General features: G+C 40.6%; 1 protein-coding gene across 5 annotated transcripts in view; it reads right to left on the bottom strand.

Moving 5' to 3' along the window:
* Positions 1-398: 398 nt before the first annotated feature.
* Positions 399-19,135, bottom strand: part of ATP8A2 (ATPase phospholipid transporting 8A2) — an 865,734-nt gene continuing 846,997 nt past the window's right edge. For 3 of the 5 annotated variants that reach the window (XM_074216189.1, XM_074216185.1, XM_074216187.1), the window contains 2 exons: positions 15,163-15,254; positions 399-6,847 (listed from right to left, as the gene is read on the bottom strand). In XM_074216189.1, coding sequence (XP_074072290.1) covers positions 6,750-6,847; positions 15,163-15,254 — 190 coding nt within the window. In that variant the 3' untranslated portion in view covers positions 399-6,749. The other 2 variants (XM_074216186.1, XM_074216188.1) reach the window with 2 other exon arrangements.

Genomic DNA, 19,135 nt, shown 5'->3' with positions numbered 1-19,135 from the left:
GCATCTCATATCTCCACTTGCAAAGAATCCCAGGTAAACCAGAGGGGAGGTTAATTGATCAAGGCAGAGAATTAACCTTGTTCTGAAGCTCCTTTTCATTGTTAGCAATTCCAAGCTCAGTGTTCACTCTCCACATCTCTCCTTTTTTTGAAAAGTTTATCCTCTGAATACTCTGAAGTCACCCTAATCTGTAGTTCAGACTCCCCCTACACTCCTGCCATTTTAATAATATTTTTCCTAAGCCACCAGTTTATGAAACCCAGGATAGGCTGCACCTGCTGACAAAACCATTCTGTATTTCAGTCTGGGGGTCCTTGATGGCAGCAACTGTAATAGTGGAGAGAGAATTCCAAAAGAAAACAGAGTCCAATGTATTTACTTTAACAAAAGGTTTATTTGAAACAGGTTTGTGCAGACATACACCAGTCAACAAGATTGATCAAAGCTACAAATCACTAAATTCTCCAAACCCTCTTAAAAAACACAAGTAAATGACCTTCATTTGTATTCACTCCAGGAGGGAACCCAACTCCACTGTAATGTGCTCCTGTAATTTAACTACCAGAGGACATTAATAGGACGTGAAAATGGCAACACTTCTAGGAGGAGGGAAAGGGAAAAAAACCCCACACACCACTGAAGCTCCTGCCGCTCTGCTGGGAGCCAATTAAACATTCCCCTACAGCACTGCTTCACTCTGCATATCCAGATTAAAACCTCCCCATCTAAAACAATATTTAAGCAATCCAAGCACAGATATGACAGACAAGGGAGCACGTGACTTTACTTGCTGATGAAAAAGACACAATGATGATTCTGTCATTCAGATGGGAGAATATTTGACCTCCAGAAACAATGGGCCATACTCTAATCAACCCACTGACCAGACCATTCCCATCTGTGTCTACCAGCACTGAGTATGAAGAACATCTTTGTGTGTCTATTCTTGCTTTTTTTTTTTATTGACTGTCATTTTTAGAAAGAGTCCATTATTTGCTTGGCTGCCATATTTAGAAAGAGGCCAACCAGAATGAACTCTGAGCACATTCATTGCTGACAAAGTATGAAAAGGAGAGGATGAGGTTTATTATTTGCATTAATTTCCTGATAAGAGAAAAATCTACTTATTCCCAACAGGTATGACATAGACAGCTTGGGTTGCCTTTGGTGAAGTTTGTTTTTCCCTACATCTGCCCAATCACAATGGATTCACAGCAAGATATTCCATCTCTCTCCAACTTGACAACCTCATCTTCTAAAATGGGTTTACTTCTTCATTCTATTCCTAAGGTTTGTTTCCAGTTTCCTTTTCCTCTCTTCCACTTTGGGAAAGTAACCTGGAAGGGTGACTAATCAAATTGACCTTGACTTGACTCTCATGTTTTTCTGGAAGGGTTAGTTGGAGATTAATGCCAAGTTGAAATTTCTTTTCTCTTTTACCTTGGTCATAGCTACAAAGTGTGAAGGCATGAAGTATTTAGTTGTTAACCTTTTTAGTAATTTGGAATCCCTTCTTTCAGTGCCTAGCAGAAATGTCTTCTAGTTAATGTTGTGAGGACATGTGGTCTTCTTGGTCGGAAGCTATGGTAGAAATATTAGAGTAGATGTCTCACAGTTAACCAGGAACAAGGAATCTGCATTTGATAATAAACTATCTCAGTACTAGAGCATCCTCCCCTACTTGTATTTAATCCACCCCCTTTCTGTTGGTGGTTAAAGTGGACACACTACTTCCATAGGTACTGTTTGTAATTATATGTTAGGTCTCTTCTCCAATCTTGATTTAGGACTTAACTTTCTGGCCAGCTGTTCCTACTTTGTTTTCAGTAGCTTTTCTTGTATCTAGGACTGCCTCTTAGATTTCCAAATTAAATATTAATTAAGAATCCTATACTTTAAAGTTGTTGATTTGGAATGAGTTTATATAAGATTAGGGGAAAATGTATGTATATGAAGTGGGGTCATTCTGAGCCCCAGGAGAAAAAATATGTAAAGAGGACAAATCAGTTTGCAAAGCCCTAAAACCTCACCCATTACACAAGAAGCAGAGCCAGAGAACACAAGAGTTTGATACTGTCCAAATCTCTGAAGGCAAACCATTGTTGAATGGCTGTGTTTATTTTGCAAGCATAGGATTTTTAGGGGTCTCTTAAAAGTTTTGGTCTTAAACCTGGAAAAGTCCTATATATCCTTGCTCTCTCCCCTTTCATAAAACAAACATTTGGCAAAATGAAAAACCCTTGTGATTGTCCTCAGGCTCCTATTTCCATACTTTATAGATATCTTCCTCCTACTCCTTTAAGACAGAAAAATAACCAGTTATTTTGGATGGCATGAGATTAAATCCTCTTCCCCAAGGCTACATCACTTAGATGAATGTCTGCCTTAGGCTGGACATTGGACAATGACTAGATATTCACTCTTACTGAGTCCTAGGTTAGCTCTGTGTGTCTCCTATTCCCACCTCTCATTTATTTATTTGCAGGATATATTCTCTGCCCCTTAATGATTAGGATGGGAAATGCTGTCCTTTAGTTTGACCCAGTTAACTCATTTCTTTGATATGTTAGCATGTCAGACTTCATCCAGTTACGAAACTCCCCATTTGTATTTTTCTATGGATCTCAGGAGATGAAGGATTCCTTACAAATGTTGAGGTTAAATCACTCCTTGAATTACTTGAGGACTATGACCCTGGGCTGTAATTCAAACCTTAGCTGAAATGTGTGCAGTTATTTTCAAAACAATGGATAGAGTCTATGGAGCAAGGCTGTGTAAAGGATTCTAGGCAAACTTAGGGGCTGGGATCTGAAAACTTTAGAAAGTAGGAAATCAGATGAGAACTCTTTCTTCATTATGGTTCCAGAAGCAAAGTAAGGGGTCATTGTTATAATAAATGGAGATTTTAGCTGGTTGAAACAGTCAAGCTTGTTGTCCATAATAGATACACTCAACACATTTCTCCACATTAGCAACTAACGCATTGATTTTTTCCCACTATTACTCCTTGACAAGTTATTACCAATTTCCACTGCCAGCTCCCTACAGCAAGACCTGAAGCCTTGTCAAGGAAAAGAAAATGTCAACAGACTTCTCAGCAGTGCTCTGCTAAAACCTTGGTTCACTTTTAAAAATATTACCCTAAGAGTGTTAAAGAAACAGTATCTTCTATCCACATCGTACAGATATGGCATGGTACATTGATTTCAAACCAAAAAGTTTGTCTGTTTTCTTTCCTGGGAGGGATGGAAGGATGAAGGAGGAAACTGGAAAATGAAACCCTAAATATTTTAAACTGAAGAGAATGGGGGGAGATGCATCAATGGTTTCTCAGAACTTAGTTCCAGCATATTGGCCAAGACACAGGGCTATAAAAAGAAAAAAATCCTTTTTGATCAGAACTGAAGTGTTAATCCAGATTGCCAAGGCAAAAAGCTTCAGTTTATTCTGCTCTACCACCCTGCCCAGTCAATCATCTTTTCACGGCATACTTTCAAAGGCTGTCTTTTCTGGAATAAGCATCTCTGCGAATGAACCCAGAATTCAGTTTACATAGAATGGCCTGTCCTTTCCTTTTCTTTAGTTGACCAAGAAGATGCTAAATTATCATTCAGGTCCACCAACTATAAAGAGTCAGTTGTGGACCACAGTAGATTAAGGCTTGTAATGAATGGTTCCAGAGAACAGGAAGAATGCTAGGTCTTGACCTGGGGTGGATTTTGTAGGATTAAATCTGATCCAGATTAGGATTCTACAGTATTGATAAAGTCTGACCTGCCAGCCCCCATGTCACATACTGTATGACCCAGTGACAGCTCCCATGTGGGATCTATACTGAGACATCAACCAGCACATGCGTCTTGGTACAATCTACTGCTTCACTCAGGGGAGTTTTTGTGTGTGACTTCTGACCTCAATTTAGAGATAGGGCAAAATGATACAGCCTCTAAGTCTGCACTAGCTAAATAAATCACCTCAAATGACAGTTGTTCCTCCTAGAAACCCAGATCATTTATTTTGCTATAGGAAAGCTCATTGGACTAAAAAAACAGAAAGTTATCTTCTCCCTTCAATCTTTCCTGTTGTATAAAATTCTTTACTCTTTCTAGAGATTGGTCCATCTTTTAAAACGGAAAATATACTTGGATCTCAGGAAAGGTAGTTTGTAGTTGAGTGAAAAAAAATGAATGAATCTGACTTTATAAGAAATGAAGGAGGTCAGAAAGGGAATTTACTTCTTATTCTACCCTTTCCAAACAGGATTAGTTCCTAAATGAAAGAATACTTAAGATTCTAGAACTATTGCCAAAGGTTAGAGCATACTTGAATATGTCCCTGGTTCTTTTCTCACTCGTAAGTACTGTTTTCCACCAGCAAAAGGGCATTTGGATCTTTGCTACAGATGCATTAATAAAGGACATCTTTCTTGTTGTCATTCCCTCAGTTATCATGGGTACCAAGTAATCGACTTCTATGAGCTGTCTTGCATTATGCCATGGAATGATAGAGTACATTACTCTCCTTATTATGAGGGGGAAGAGGTTTTTCAGATCCTTATGGTGATGCCTGCTGCCATCCAAATTCCATTTCAATTGAGCTTAGTATAGCCGATCTTTTTTTGGTTGAATGCAAAATATTCATGCTTGGGAAACCCTGAATGACCAGAAACTAATGGTGAGAAAGCCAACAGTACTGTTCTTCTGTCATGTGTGTGTGTGTGTGTTTTTTTTTAAGTTCCCTGGTCCATAGAGTGACTGTGACACGTCAATCATTAACGGGCTGCCCAACAGTGTTTACTTCATGCCAGTCAAGAATATAGGTTAGCAATTCAAATGAAGGGGTGTGCCTAGAGGCTGGTAGTTTACTCAGGGCTCTCACTGCTCTTGCTCCCAAGACATCCAGAGTTTGGCAAAATTTGGAAATGTGTATCATATATCACTGTGCAGTCCTCAAAATACAGTATTTCTGACCATTCTTTTTCTTAGGATTCAGGATGCTTAGACAATCTTGAGGAAGATGCCATTATTTTAACTGGAGAAAAAAATGTACCATGTCATATACCATAATACCCTACCAGAATGCAAGAGTAGGTTTCTTTTCTAGGCAATGTTTGTGATATGGGTCAGCATTTTTCAATTAACACTTCATTTTTAAATTCTTTATCCCCTCCCTGATGGTCTAAATCTCTTGGGGTCATTCTTTCAACATTGAACAACAATGTTTAGTGCTATACAGAAAAATGCTATCCTTACTGCAAGGGTTCCTTCTTGATACACACCACAGGGTTAATACAAGGAGAGTCCAGTCCCTGGGTTGGATTTATATAGTTTGTTTTTCTGGACTCTCCATGACTCCTTCCCCTCCACTCCCATAACGCCCCTCCCCATTCCACCATTCCACCATTCCACCATTCCACCCCTTGCAATCTTTCCTTTTTCAATCTTTCTTCTTTGCTACTTTCTTCTTTTTATCTCCTTCTCCACTATGGAGAAGCATATTCCATGATCTCCTCCACTATAAAAGGACAGGTTGGGATTGCTAACCCTTTGTCCTTTTTAGGGAGAAATACTAGAACTCATCTTAAGCATGACAAGTGAATGTCCAACATAGGCTTGGAACTGGTGGTGTGGATGTGGACCCCAGGAGCAGGGACTGCGGGGACACCAACCTGCTGGGCAGTAGAGAGAGATTGTGAAGCAATCAGTTTAAGGGGTAGTCAGGGAGCTTCTCCTACCACAGCCTCATTTGCTGTGAATCCAAAGGTAGGTCCGGTCCTGTGTACCAGCCACCAAAAGATTGCTTTGTTATGACTGAATTAATGTATAGAGGATATGCAGGATGATTATGTCTCTTCTATGATGGTAGGGGTCAGGGAGAGAGGGGGCAGGAAAGATATTTATTTCCCACATCCAGATCAGTATTCTGTTGAGTTTGTAGGCCAGAAGCCAGGAAAATCACATGGTTGGGACAGTTGCAGCATTGAATTACCATGCCACCAGCACACCTGGTCCACCATGCAGAGGGTCTGAAGGAAAGAAATACTGTCTGTACGTGTGAGGGAAGGAAAAAACCTCTAGAAGGGACCTAAGCAGAGCCCATAGGACAACTGCAGAATACTTCATTGGAACACCTATGTGATAGCACTGCTGGGAAAGGTAGGAGGCTAAGGAGGTTAAGATAAATATTCTCAGATTTGTCATCCTGACACATATTTGTGATTTCATTGCAATCAAGAAGTTTATGTCAACTTCATACAAACAAAATTTAAATCAAAGCGAGGGGAACAACCAGTCTGGCATAAGGTTTACATGCTGCTGGCGCACTTAATCTGCAAGTTAACAAAACAGGAAGTTTCCATACCCCTATTCCAATTAAAGCAAGATAGTTTTCTCACGGAACATAAAATTCTTTTACCTTTCTCCCAGAACAACTTGTACTGATGTTTAAATATTGGTGAAACATAATGTTTTTAATTTCACACCTCACAGAGCACAGTTGAATGCTTCATAACAACATAAACAAAGGTTAGGCAGAGCATTGCAGAGAAATTGAAACAAAGATTTCCCCCACCATATGTACTCAGGGTTTGCAAAGGAGAGACATAATTAACAAACTTGTTGGCTAAGGCCACAGAAATGACTTTTCCTTCCGGTGTTTCTGCCGCTGTTGCTGCCAGCCTTAGTCAAGGGATTCTAGATGCAATCATCCAAATCCCATCAATTCTGGTATCCATCAGGGAAGCCAGTGTCCTACTGCACCCCAGCTCGCTGTTTGGTTGTATCATAGGAGCGGACCACTTCTGATTGAGAGACCACTCCATGTTCTTCTTGGGAAAAGGCATATCCATCTAAAAGAAGGGACATAGGGCAAGTCAGATCAAAAACAGAATTCAGGGCACTCTGGGGATGATAAAACTGCCTTGGTGTACCATAGAGACAGCTACCCTAGCTACTCTTGTAGTAAAATACTAACCAGAGAAACTTCAACCTTATACCAGTTTAGCCCAAGGTATTAACTTCTGTCACAGAGGAGGGGGAAAAAAAGGATAATGTTGCTTTAACTTTTGAATGGAACCATTTTTTTCCCAGAGTTCCTAATCTGAGGTCTGCAGAACTCTCTTAAGAAGTCCATGGATGGGGGCGGCTAGGTGGTATAGTGGATAAAGCACCAGCCTTGGAGTCAGGAGTACCTGAGTTCAAATTCGGCCTCAGACACTTAATAATTACTTAGCTGTGTGGCCTTGGGCAAGCCACTTAACTCCATTTGCCTTGCAAAAAAAAAAAAACCTAAAAAAAAAGTCCATGGATGGATTTGAAGGGGTCTGTAAACCTGGGTGAGGGAAAAGAAATCCAGCTATATTTACACTAACCTTAGGTTTCCTTTGCAATCCTATATATTTTATTTTTGTGCTTTTAAAAACATTCTGAGAAGGGGTCCATGGACTTCAAGAGATTGCCAGAGGGGTATGCACAAAAAGCCCAACTCCAGTTGTTCCAATCCATATCTGACCACTGGATCCAGAAGTCTCCAGAGGAGAGAGTGGGATGACTTTGCATTGCACTCCTTCTTTTAAATCCAACACACTTACATGTCATGGCACCATCTCCCTGATGTCATGATTCTTTTTGAGAATGAAGAACAAACAACAAGAACCCTTGCCCCAATACTGCATCCATGCTGAGCTCAGAGAAATCCTTTGTCCCATCCTCCTAGGCTGTTTCCCTTTACTTAGGCATATCTACCACTGTCGAAAGGAGATGTGATTACTCTGGGATACACAGATTTCCCCTTTAGGAGGCTGCTGCTGTCAACCTCAAGACTAAAATGTGTTAACAGGGGATGCATTGGTCCATATCTAGATTTTCCCAACACCAATCAAGAGATTTCTGCACCGGAAATGCCAGACTCTGCCTGTAACTTAAATCTTACAGAATAATTTACAAAGTTGTAAACATTCTGGGGAAAAGAAAAAGATATTAATACTGAGAGTTGGCAAAGCAATTTCATGATGCCTGAAGCAATCCTAGTTTTCAAAAAATCAGATTGATTCAGACTGGCAATCAAATATTTAAAGTGGGTTTCTTCCAGTTTGAGTAAATAAGGTAACATGCTGAACTTCTTAAGAAGAATTTATCGATCAGCAGTTCAGGCCACAGCAGGCTCATTTCTTGCATGTGGTTCAAAGGAAGGATGGCATTCACAATTCAGGTTTGAGGAAAACTTTGGGCTCCTCTTCCCTTTCCCTAACAGTAGTAGGTTTCTCATATATCAAGAGGCCAAGGAAGGTGTTTTTACACTGTTGGCTCGACTTTGCAGGTCAAGGGGTTAGAGAGTTATGACACTCAAATGGTAAACACTGTAATTAAATGAAAGCATAATAATAAATAATAATAATGATAATAAAGAGGTGGATATTCTTATCCATGTTTATCAGTTTAAGCTAGTCTATGATTACCTGACTCATCACTGACAATGGAAACATTAATCAGCAATCATCCTTTAAAAAGAGAAAAAAAATCAGTCATGAAAAGTTGGGATTGGGCCATGTCGATTGGATTCTAAAATAATGCAAATGTAATCACTTTAGATGTGTGCTAAATCATAATGTGTGAGCAGGCTGATGATTGTTAGAAGAAGCCTCCAGAAGAGGGAAAAAACAAAAAAAAAATAGTGGGGAAGCTTCTTCCTTTAAAATAGGATAGGGAAGAACCACCTTCAGGACACCATCCATTCCAAGTCATCATCAAGTCTCTTGTTTCCTAAAGCTCTGTTTGTCAATTATTTGACCAGCCTTCTAGAGAGGATAATGAGTGGCCTCTCTTTTGGTTCCACAGGTACAGAGCACATGATCCACATTCACATCTAGGCATGATCCAAGAGTTAGCACGGTTGGAGCAGTAGGGTCCTTCTGTGTTGGATGGGTGTGCTTGTGGACATGGAGGGAGGACTGAGCTGATAGCAATGCTGGGTATGCATTAAGAAGTTATGAAGGAAAGTCACTGGGGGCTAAGAAGAGCATGAATAAGTTGGAGAAAAGAGAAAGGAGGCTAAGAGGAAGAGTTTGTGTCTGTTGACTCGGAGGGGAAAAAGAGGGTAAGAATCAAAGGAATATTAAAACTTTTCTCACCTCAAACTCTCAATAAACTCATGTAACTCCATATCACCTCCAGGAGCAAACATGAAAATCCTCTGTTGGCTCTCAAAGCCTCCCTCTCCCCTAGCCTAAGTTTCCAACATCTCACTCACCTACACAATCTACCTGCCTTCTTGCTAGGATTTCTCATCCAAATGATTCCATCTCTGACCTCAGCACATTTTTTCTGGTTCTTCCCCTCTCATCTTCATCCCCCTGGCTTCCTTTCCTGATCTCTTTTACTTCTATCTTCGCTGGGATGATTAGCTCCAATATCTCCTGCATGTTCCTAGTTGTTCCTGTGCTGTCTCCCCCATTAGACTGCAAACAACGTGTAGGGTTGTCTGCTCCATTTCTTTGTAGCCTAGTATCTGGCACACCAAAGGGGCTTCATAAATGTTTGTGGAGTGAGTAAATGAACAGAAAAAAGAGTGACAGAACCAGAGTAGGGATTTTTTTAGAAACTTTTAATAAGAAGGAAGTTCTTTCGGTAATTGGATTTGTGAGCACGATATTCTGTTGATTTGTGCCTGGAAATGCCACTGACCTCCTAGGTCAGAATGAGTATGTGGGGTGATCATGTGTTGGCTGTTTCTATCCTGTGCTCACAATGAAAAAAAGTTTATCTGAAATCTCTTACAATTGGCTTCCATAAAAGGTGATCTTAAAACTCAGCTTTGATTCTGAGGCTTTAAGACTTGTGGGCAAGCTTCTGGACATCACTGACCTGAAACTGCCTTCTGAGCCTAGGCTGAGTTTTCCGAGGGGTTTTTGTATTCTCTTGGATTTGCCTAGAGGAATGGGCATCACCACTGTTTTCAATCACCAACCTGGACAATGAAAACTTCCCTCTTCAGTTACAGCTGGGCTGTTCCAAACCAACTTTTCCCCTCCAGCTTAACCTTTCAAACCACACCTCAGATTCCCTGCTTAGAACAAGGTCCTCATTGTGAAGAGTGGTTCCTTCAGTCCAAATAAGAAGCTTTTCCTCTGAGTTTTCAAAGCTAAACCCAAAGAATAATACCACCTTCCAAAGTAGGTAATCAGAAAGCAACCCTTTAGGATTGGACTTTTTTTTGGCATTTTTTTAAACAGAATATTTCTAGTAAACATCTGATGGCTTGTCAAGGTGTGCAAGACAGCAATTTTGGGACACAATGAATGCTAACTGTTGCTCTGTGGCTTCTGGCAAACATTCCCCCTCTCTGTGTGCCTTTTTTCATCTATTAAAAAAAGAAAGGACTTTTAAGAAGAATAGTTCCTATAATTCAGAGATCTAGTTTGTTTACTTCTGAAAAGGGCCATGGCGATGATTGGGTCCAACCCACTCATTTTATAAATGAGGAAGCCAAGACCCTGAAAAGATGTGACTTTCTCAAATAGCAAATCAAACCAACTTCTAGGTGGGAATCTCTACTGCATGATTATTTGTAGGATTAGCAGGGGCTCTTTGGATGAAAACTGTCCACCCTTTTGGACCTGGTCTGAGCTTTCCTTCAAAAAAGTTTTCTTGGATTCATCATACCTTCCACTGATCAAATTCTTTCTATTTCCCCTCAGTACTTAATGTAGTTTTTAGTATGTCAAGTACTCAGAATGCCTCTTCCACTCTTTGTTATCCTTGGGAAGAAAATGCTTCATAAGTTAGAAAGCCTTTTGTAGATGTGAACTCTTAGGTGGTTTTCTTTTCCCATCTCTCCAACTATACTGTATACTTCTGGAAAGTAGGCAAAGGTCTTCTGTAATGCCCACAGTGCCCAGCAGGCACTCCCTTACCCAACCTCCACCCCTTGTTTAATCAGAATAAATTCTTGTTTTGTTGATTATTTAAACTGGGGAAGCACAAGGCAGAGAGGGTAGTATCTTAAGAGATATTTGCTTCCATTGCTCTGCAGTAATGATATATTGGGAAATTAGTTGAATGCATTTCATTATAAAAATACATCCTCTGTGGAGGTATGTGTGTTTATGGAGGTGGGGAAAGTAGGAAGTGGGAGAGAGAAAAGGAAGAAAATATGCCAGGGAAAATAAATTGCACATTTCCTTTACAAAATTTTAAAGAGTCGTGTGTGTGTGTGTGTGTGTGTGTGTGTGTGAATGAGTAAATCCTATACATTTGTCAGTACAAGAAGAGAGAAATGAATGACTTGAATAGACAGTCAATCAGTAATAGCTTTTTCTAAACCTCGGTCCTCCCAGCCAGGAGCCTTCACTGTGGCCAAAAAAGGTGACTATACAAACAACCTATCAACCATGGAAACATAGCTGCTTTATTTTTTTTTTTTTTAGAAAAGAGTGTTTTCATCAGAAAAACTTGGATGGGCATAAAAATAAACACTGACTTGGTAGAATCAATCCTTTTTTGTAAAGCAGCAATATGGGGGAGAGAGGAAAGAACACTAGATTTGGAGTCTTGAAGCTTGGGTTTCAATCTGCTAATTACTACCTGCATGATCTTGTTAATTCTCTACCTTAGTTTCCTCATCTGTAAAATGAGGGGTTGGCTTATATGACTCAAATATCATATGATTACTGAACTTATTTATTTGTTGAAGTCTTTCTGGGCTTCATCTGTAGAAGAAGGGGGGGTAAACTACTTGATCTTTGGGGTCCTTTCCTCTAAACCTGTGGTCCTATGAGTTTGTGTTAGCACATTAAATTTCTAGTTTAAATGAAAGGATCAACTATCCTCCTCTGGGAGGTGCATCCAGAATCCTGGGGCCAGGCCCAGGAAAGAAGTAATATCAAATTCCCATTCTGTGTGTGGCACTTCCAGACATGGCCTTGGAAGACCCAAGTGTGCGATGGGCCTTTTTTGCCTGAGAATCTGTGGGGCCCTTCTTGTGAGGGCCCAGCAACAGGCTTCCCACAGGCATTCCAAGGGTATTGCTCAGTCATGCAGTCATGGGAAGATGTGCAAGGTTTGGGTGTGTGGCCATAAGGAAGAGTTGTTTTTTTCCTAACCAGACATGTCCATGCCACTGGGCAGACAGAGGTTAGAGAGGTCAACACCTTGGAAAAGCCATTGATGGCAGCCAAACTCTTGCACCACCAGCTTTCTCCTGATGCAAATGATCCTCTGGTGTTTCCAGGAGGCTGTGAGCCAGGTCTGCTTAGCCTGGGCTGGCCACTCAGGTCTTCAGGAGGAAAGGGAGACAATGCTTTTGCAAGAAACTGTGTTGAGAATATAAGGCATACTTTCCTACAAGAACCCCAGTAAGACTCAGACCAGCTGGGGGGAACAGGAGACAAAGCAACCCAACAGCCTAGGATTTCCTGCCCAGTCCCCTGAACCTCAGCATGACAAAGATGCATGGTACTTCCTTTAAGGACTCTGGCTAATGAACTTTTAATTGCTGTTTGCATCCAAATGCCTTGGCTCACTGAAAACAAACTCCTTCCCCCTCTTTTTTTTTTCTTTTTTAATTTCCAACTTTCATAAATCTTGCAAGAAACCACGACAGCCCGAAAGTAATGATGTGGACCTGGAGAATTCACTCAGTGGGGCCAACTTGGGAGTTTTCTTCTCTTTCCTCATGCATATGTTTCCTAAATATCCAGTCACTACTAGAAACATGGGAATAATGTGGGGTGTATTTCTAATCTATTTTCACTTTTATCGAGGCAGGACATGTGATGGAGGACCAGACATCAACCACACTATTCCCCCCCCCCCCATCAATTTAGTTTAAATGCCATTCCATTCTCTGGTGGACCTTTTAAGTCCAACTAGGTTTCTGTCGGAGTTGGTCATAATGGTCAAATTGCATAAACAGTTTTTTTGGGACTCTTACTCTAGGATTCTTCAATGATAGTTTACCCCCAATACACCAGTGTAAACTAAGGCACAAGTAGGCTGAGGGGGTTATCAGTGGTTGGGATGGAGGAAATTATACATATCACAGAATGTTAGAACTGAAAGGGACTTTACTGATTGTCCAATTCAGCCTCCTCTTTTTTGTAGTTGTGGAAACAAAGACACAGAGATGTTTTCAAACAACTTCCCCAACTCACAGGGAGAGTTAGAGGCAGGATTAGAATCCAGGTTTTCCTGACTGCTGGGTCAGTGAATTTTTAAGAAGAAAGAGAAGCTATTTAATACTTCTTTTTCTAGGAAAAACTAACCACTAAACCATTTCTGATTCTAAAATGGAAAAAAAAAACAGACAGTACTCAATTGAGTTGTGAATTGTTGAAGTAAAATAAGATTTAAGAAAAAATTAAAAATACATCATTGCCATAAAATGCCAACCATCCTCTGAGCCTTACTCTTTTTGCTGGTGGAGGGTCGTGCCTCGGTGTTGATGGTTGATGAAGGTAGAGATAGTTATGGCATTTTTTCTTTTCTTTCTTTTTTAAAAAATAAGATTTTGCAGAGAGAGCTAGGTGGTCCAGTGTATGGATTCAAATCCTGTTTTATATACTTCTCAGCTACAGGACTTTGGACAAGTTACAACCTCATCCAGATTCACTTTCCCCATCTGTAAAATAGTACCCTACCTCTCAGGGTTTCTGAGAGGATCATAAGACATGAAACTTATAAAGCACTTTTTAAATCTTTAAATCTTAAAGGTACTATCTAAATGCTAACTATTATTATTATTGTTGTTATTTAAATTGAGAGGCAGTTTATATTGGGAGACTTTGTGCTCTCTATGCTTTCAGGATGACCTGTTAGCTTCCTTCATATTCTCCTGAGTCAGAAAATGTGTTGCTGTAATTAATGTTGAGGAAATGAAGTTTCTTCCCTAAGAAGCACTGACTGAATTATTCCTATGAAACACAAATCCTAACTTATGCAGGACCCCGTCTATGTTCCTGTGACCATCTGAGCATTTATTCATTTAGAGAGGGGGAGGGGAGGTTTGAAAAAAAAATTTTCTTTTGATTTACAAAGTATTTTGGAATTTTAGCACATAGAATTCAACTCAGATTGTTAATACAAATCCTTTCAATGTCTGTGCTATGTACACAATGATATATTTTCACAACGATTTTCACCTTCTTGTTCTGCCAGCTACTTCCTCCTCAGCCTCCCTAGGGAGGGGGAGAAGTCAAAAGATTGAGAGAGGGCAGCAATGGAAGAGGGAGAGAGGAAGGCAGAGAGGACAAGGAAGGAGTCAGAGGAGGGAGAGGGAAGAAAAAGAGAAGTGGGAGAGAGGAGCAAGGAAGTCCAGGGACATTAAGTAGGCTAATAGAGAACAAAGACAGAATGACTTTGAAAGTCTTTTAATAACTACAAATGGTCTTTACAATAAGCTACTTGGTTTGTTCTCATTTGCCAAGATTTCCAAAAACTTCAACATTTGTTCTTTGGGTACATTCCTGTGGGTTTCCAGGCCTCTTTTTAAAAATTGGAGGTAGTCCACACCTCAGACTCCGATAAAACATCAGTTCTTTGAACATTCTCTTATATAAGAATTATCTGTCCACCCCAGCCTAGGGAGGTCTGCCTAAAGATCTTTAGCAGAGGCTTAGGGATTGTGCTGGTTGAGGGTCCCTTCAAAGGATCAATGACATGGTTAATTTTATGTGTGCCCCTACCAAGGTGGCCAGGAGAGGCATCAGCGAAAAGGATTGAATCTCTGTGAAATAGGGGAAGCCAGGGAGAATGTTTATTGGGGAAAGGAATGGGGCCCAGATTAAACAACTTTGTAAAGTATAGACCATCACAAGAGTGTTGTTATATTTATATAAACCAGAGTTTATACACTATCTTTAAGGGGGGGGGAAGAAATCAAAACAAAGTATTTTAGCTTTAAAAGAAATCCTTTTGGGACCCTGAGAGAGGGATCTTGAAAACACCAGGATTTTCAATATAAGGATTTTGTCATTCAGGCATTTGATTGGGTCCCAGGGAATTACCTACACTCAAGCTTTACTTGCCTGGGGCCATATACACTCATTCCACTTCCAAATTTATGTCTCTGGGTTGGCAGCTCAGTCCTCTTTCCCTATTAGCACTACCTACACTCTTAATTAAGCCTCCCCTCTCCCTTTACCTGTTTGGATTCCAGCCAGTTACTTACGTGATACACCTTGCTGGATAGAGTTAGAACGGAAGAGAGTTGGAGGAGTTTTTCTGCCCAGTCTCTTTAACAAGTGATCTCGCTCATTCACGCTGTAAAGAAATCAAACATGGTCAGTCGCCAGCTCCTTTAAGCACATCTCAAAGGTACTTGCTGAATAACTTCAAGTTGTAAAATAAAACAGACAGTGGGGAAGAGGGGAAAGAAAGCTTCCCACATCAAGAAAAAGGTCCTGTTACACAAGCTGTCCCCCTATTTACAATAGATGCTATCGGGCCATGAAGTCTGTTAGTACATTTGACGTTCTTGTTTAAAAAGCTTCTCTGTTATATGTTGGCCTGACACACACAGCTCTGGTTTTCGCCTTCCACTTTATTGATGGGTACTACAAATGCTCTTTTCATACCAGTACTCAGAGAAGAGGGAGGATGCGTTTCTTTGCTTCGAGTCTTTAAACTTCCCATTACCACTTGGAGCTTGCCTTTATGAACTCCACAGTCATAAACAGCATCAGTTCAAGCCTCCTCATGGTTTGTTTTTTGAAAGAACCAATTCTCTCCACACCTAATGCAGAGAAATTTCTTTCAAAAAAACTTATTCTTGGATTCAGATCTATAACACCTGAAATCAATGAGAGTTTTTGTCTAAATCACAAAGACATGAAATATTATCATTTTTGAAAACTACCCCTCCAGGGTTGGACTTTGGAGCAACAAAAGGGCCATGCCCCAAGATGGTGCCTGTTACTAATCTGCTTTAAAACAGCCCAATAGCAATTGGAGTTTTTGTCTTCTTTTTCAGATGTCATTACCAACAACTCACAGTTACATGCTACTTTTAAGTTGTTTTGTGATATATGATCTCATTTGAGTCTCATTTGAGTGGGGTTGAGGTAGGTGCTATCATTTCCAAGGTTAAGGTGAGGAAATTGAGATTCCGGGAAGTCTGTTATTAGCATATCAGAGGCAGGATTCAAATGCAGATCTTCCTGATTTCAAGTTCAGTACTTAATCAAGCCTTTTCATAACTGGGCTAGGCACAGCAACCCCAGTCCTTAACTCCCAAAGTCTGAGAGTCTTGGTGGAGGTTTTAAGCAGAGTCCCTTCTGTGCAAGTCCAAAGGAACCCCAGACTGAGCTTTCAGACCTTGAAGGACACAGTCTCATAACTCATAGACAAAAGGGCCATTCTTTCTAGTCATGTGGGGGAAATGTCTTCAGTCAATCTCTGAGGATTCTGGACAGCCTCAACCCTACTCTTAAAACTAGGAATTCCAATAACCAGGATCTTTTTTTCTTTTCTTCCTTTCTTTCTTTTCTCTTAAAGAGTGACTCAGAATCTGTTCAGCTTTGGGATTTTATCTTCCCTCCTATGATCAGGAAATGAGGCATGCTCTGCACTTTAGTATCCAGAACAGACTGTTGTAGTTGTTGTCTTCGATAAGATCACGATGTTTAATTCATCACCAATTAAAAGGAAGCCAGGGCTTAGTGGAGCTGGGCAAAATGTGGGAGGGCTGATGAGGCAAAATGCTTTCTCTATGCCATCACACTGTCTTGTCTTTTCTCTCAAATGTTTTTTTTTTCCTTCTTCCACTAGCCAAATTAATCTCGGTGGACCTTGCTGAGCACCTGCCCCTGACCACAGTGACCCTCAGATAAATGAGGAGCAGGCATATTTGAGCTGACCTGCTCCCGTGCTGCCCATGAGCAGCCACAAGCAGGGTCCAAAGCTTTCTGGTTTCAGGAATGGCAAAGTTTTATGAAATGCCTATTGCCCTCCCTACCTGACCCAGCATGAAAATGGGTCAGGTCCATTCACAGATCCCAAGGAAGCAAGGTAACCTCTTGCCTTCCTGTCCATACTTGAGATTGTAGGGTTCATAAGAAGCATGGGGAGCCTGCCTAATTCAGGAGTCAGGCTGGCCCATCCCACTGGCCAGCCCATCACTGCTCAAGGTCAGGCCATCCCAGTGGGGGTCATTTGGCTGGTAATCAAAGGCGAACTTCTGAATTCTAGAGAGGAGGGAGAGGAGAGTAATGGGGGGCTTATCGTGTCCTCCTTGCCATCTCCCCCCCCCCCCCCACTCTGAGAGCTCAAACCTCCAGAGCCCTCCAGTACAGAAGTTCCTTCCAGTGGTGTGGCATCATGAAAACTTCATTTACTCTCAGGCAGAAAGACTCCTTAGCTCTGTTTTTCTTCATACAAATGCCTCTTAATTTAATTTATCTGAACAGTTGGCATTATTCTTTCTCCCTCTTGCCCATACTTGGAAAGTGCCTGAATGGAACTATACAAACTTATGATTTTTCCCAATGCTCAATGTATCTTCCAAACAATCTTTCCTAGGAACTTTTTAAGTAATTGTGGACTGGGGTTGGGGGAGACTTTTGTTTTCAGGTTTTGGAAAAGGTTCTTAAATATCTCAATTTGGAGTTTTAGAAGAAAAACAAGTACCTTCTAACCAGTGATCCCACTGCTGAGTATAGTACCTAAGCAAGTCAAATACAGGAACAAGAGTTCATCAGATGCCAAAATAGAGGAAACAAGGGACCAGAACCAAATGAGGGTTTGTTTAGATAATTAGCATTTAAAAGAACCAGGTACCATGCTAAGCAATTTTACAAATTATGTAATTTGATTCTCACAACAACCCTAGTGGGGTAGATGCTATTATTATCCCCATTTGATAAATATTGGAGGTTGGATCTCAACTCAGAACTTTTTGACTCTAATCCCAGGGCTCTTTATCTGCTGAGTCACCAAAATGCTATTGATTGGGGAATGGTTGCAAAATGTTATGGTATAGGAATATTCCTGTGCAGTAAGAAATGAATATGAGTTATTCAGAAAAACACATTAATAGTATATAAGCAGAGCCAAGAGAATGATACTTATGATTACAACAAGAAAAAGGAGATCATTAAAAGGATTCTGAACTCAGGTAAATGAAAAATCCAAAGATGGTCTTGAAGTCTAGATAATGAACAAACCTCTTCCCTTCTGGCAGAGCTGTGGGGTACAACAGGACAGAATATTGTAGACAACATCAAATAAGAGTGACTATATTATATGTTTTTGCTTCATTTTTCTTTTCCCCCATGCACGGGTTCAATCTGACGGGATAGGGGTTTGGAAATGAATCAATGAAACATTTTAAAATAAATCTACAAGCATTCAGTGAATGCCTTCTATGTGCTAAATGCTGGCAATACAAAGATAAAATGAAACAATCCCTGAGCTCAAGGGCTTATGTTCTCAAAGTGTGTCAACAACATCATGCTATAGGTATCAGAGGCATGAACTTTTCCCCTTTCTTTAGTCATCAATAGGTAGAATTTGTCCATGGCTTCCCATTATGAATCATCCACTGAAACAACTGGGAATTGTGTGTTATGAAGTTCAGCTAAAGCATCCGAAGGACATTCATGTCAATGTTCCTTAGCGGTCATGGAGCTCAAGTGGTCTGCCCCTGATTGCCACTCCAGAGGGGATGTAAAGGGTTTCTGTGTTTGCTTTCTCTGTTAGTGTGCTGGAATCAAATGACATTAGGAAAAATTCACAGGGTGATGATCTTTGGAGTTCCTTTCCTTAAGATGCTATTGGGCCATGAAGTCCATTCATTCATTTGATGTTCCAGCCAGAGATGTTTTCCTGTTCAAAGTTATAGACTGAGATGTGCCCTGCAATTATGGAATCTGAGGCAAGCAGTAAGAGAGAGAAGGAATGAAAATCTTACAAAGAGACCTTGTACATGTCTCAGGAGGGGGAGAGGGAGGAAGAAGGGATAAAAACTAGGCCACTGTCTTGTGTGATGGAGACAGATTGTGGCATATCACAGCCCTGACAGAAAGGCTTTTCGTCCAAAGAGCTTGCCTTGACCAGCCACTAAGAGGGAAAGCTTCCCATTTCTTCTGATTGTTGTTTAGTTATATCTGACTGTACATGACTGTTTTCTTGGAGAAGATACAAAG

Source organism: Macrotis lagotis, chromosome 1 (assembly GCF_037893015.1).
Source record: "Macrotis lagotis isolate mMagLag1 chromosome 1, bilby.v1.9.chrom.fasta, whole genome shotgun sequence".
In the NCBI taxonomy this organism is placed as follows: domain Eukaryota; kingdom Metazoa; phylum Chordata; class Mammalia; order Peramelemorphia; family Peramelidae; genus Macrotis; species Macrotis lagotis.
This window is presented reverse-complemented; position numbering and strand designations above follow the sequence as displayed.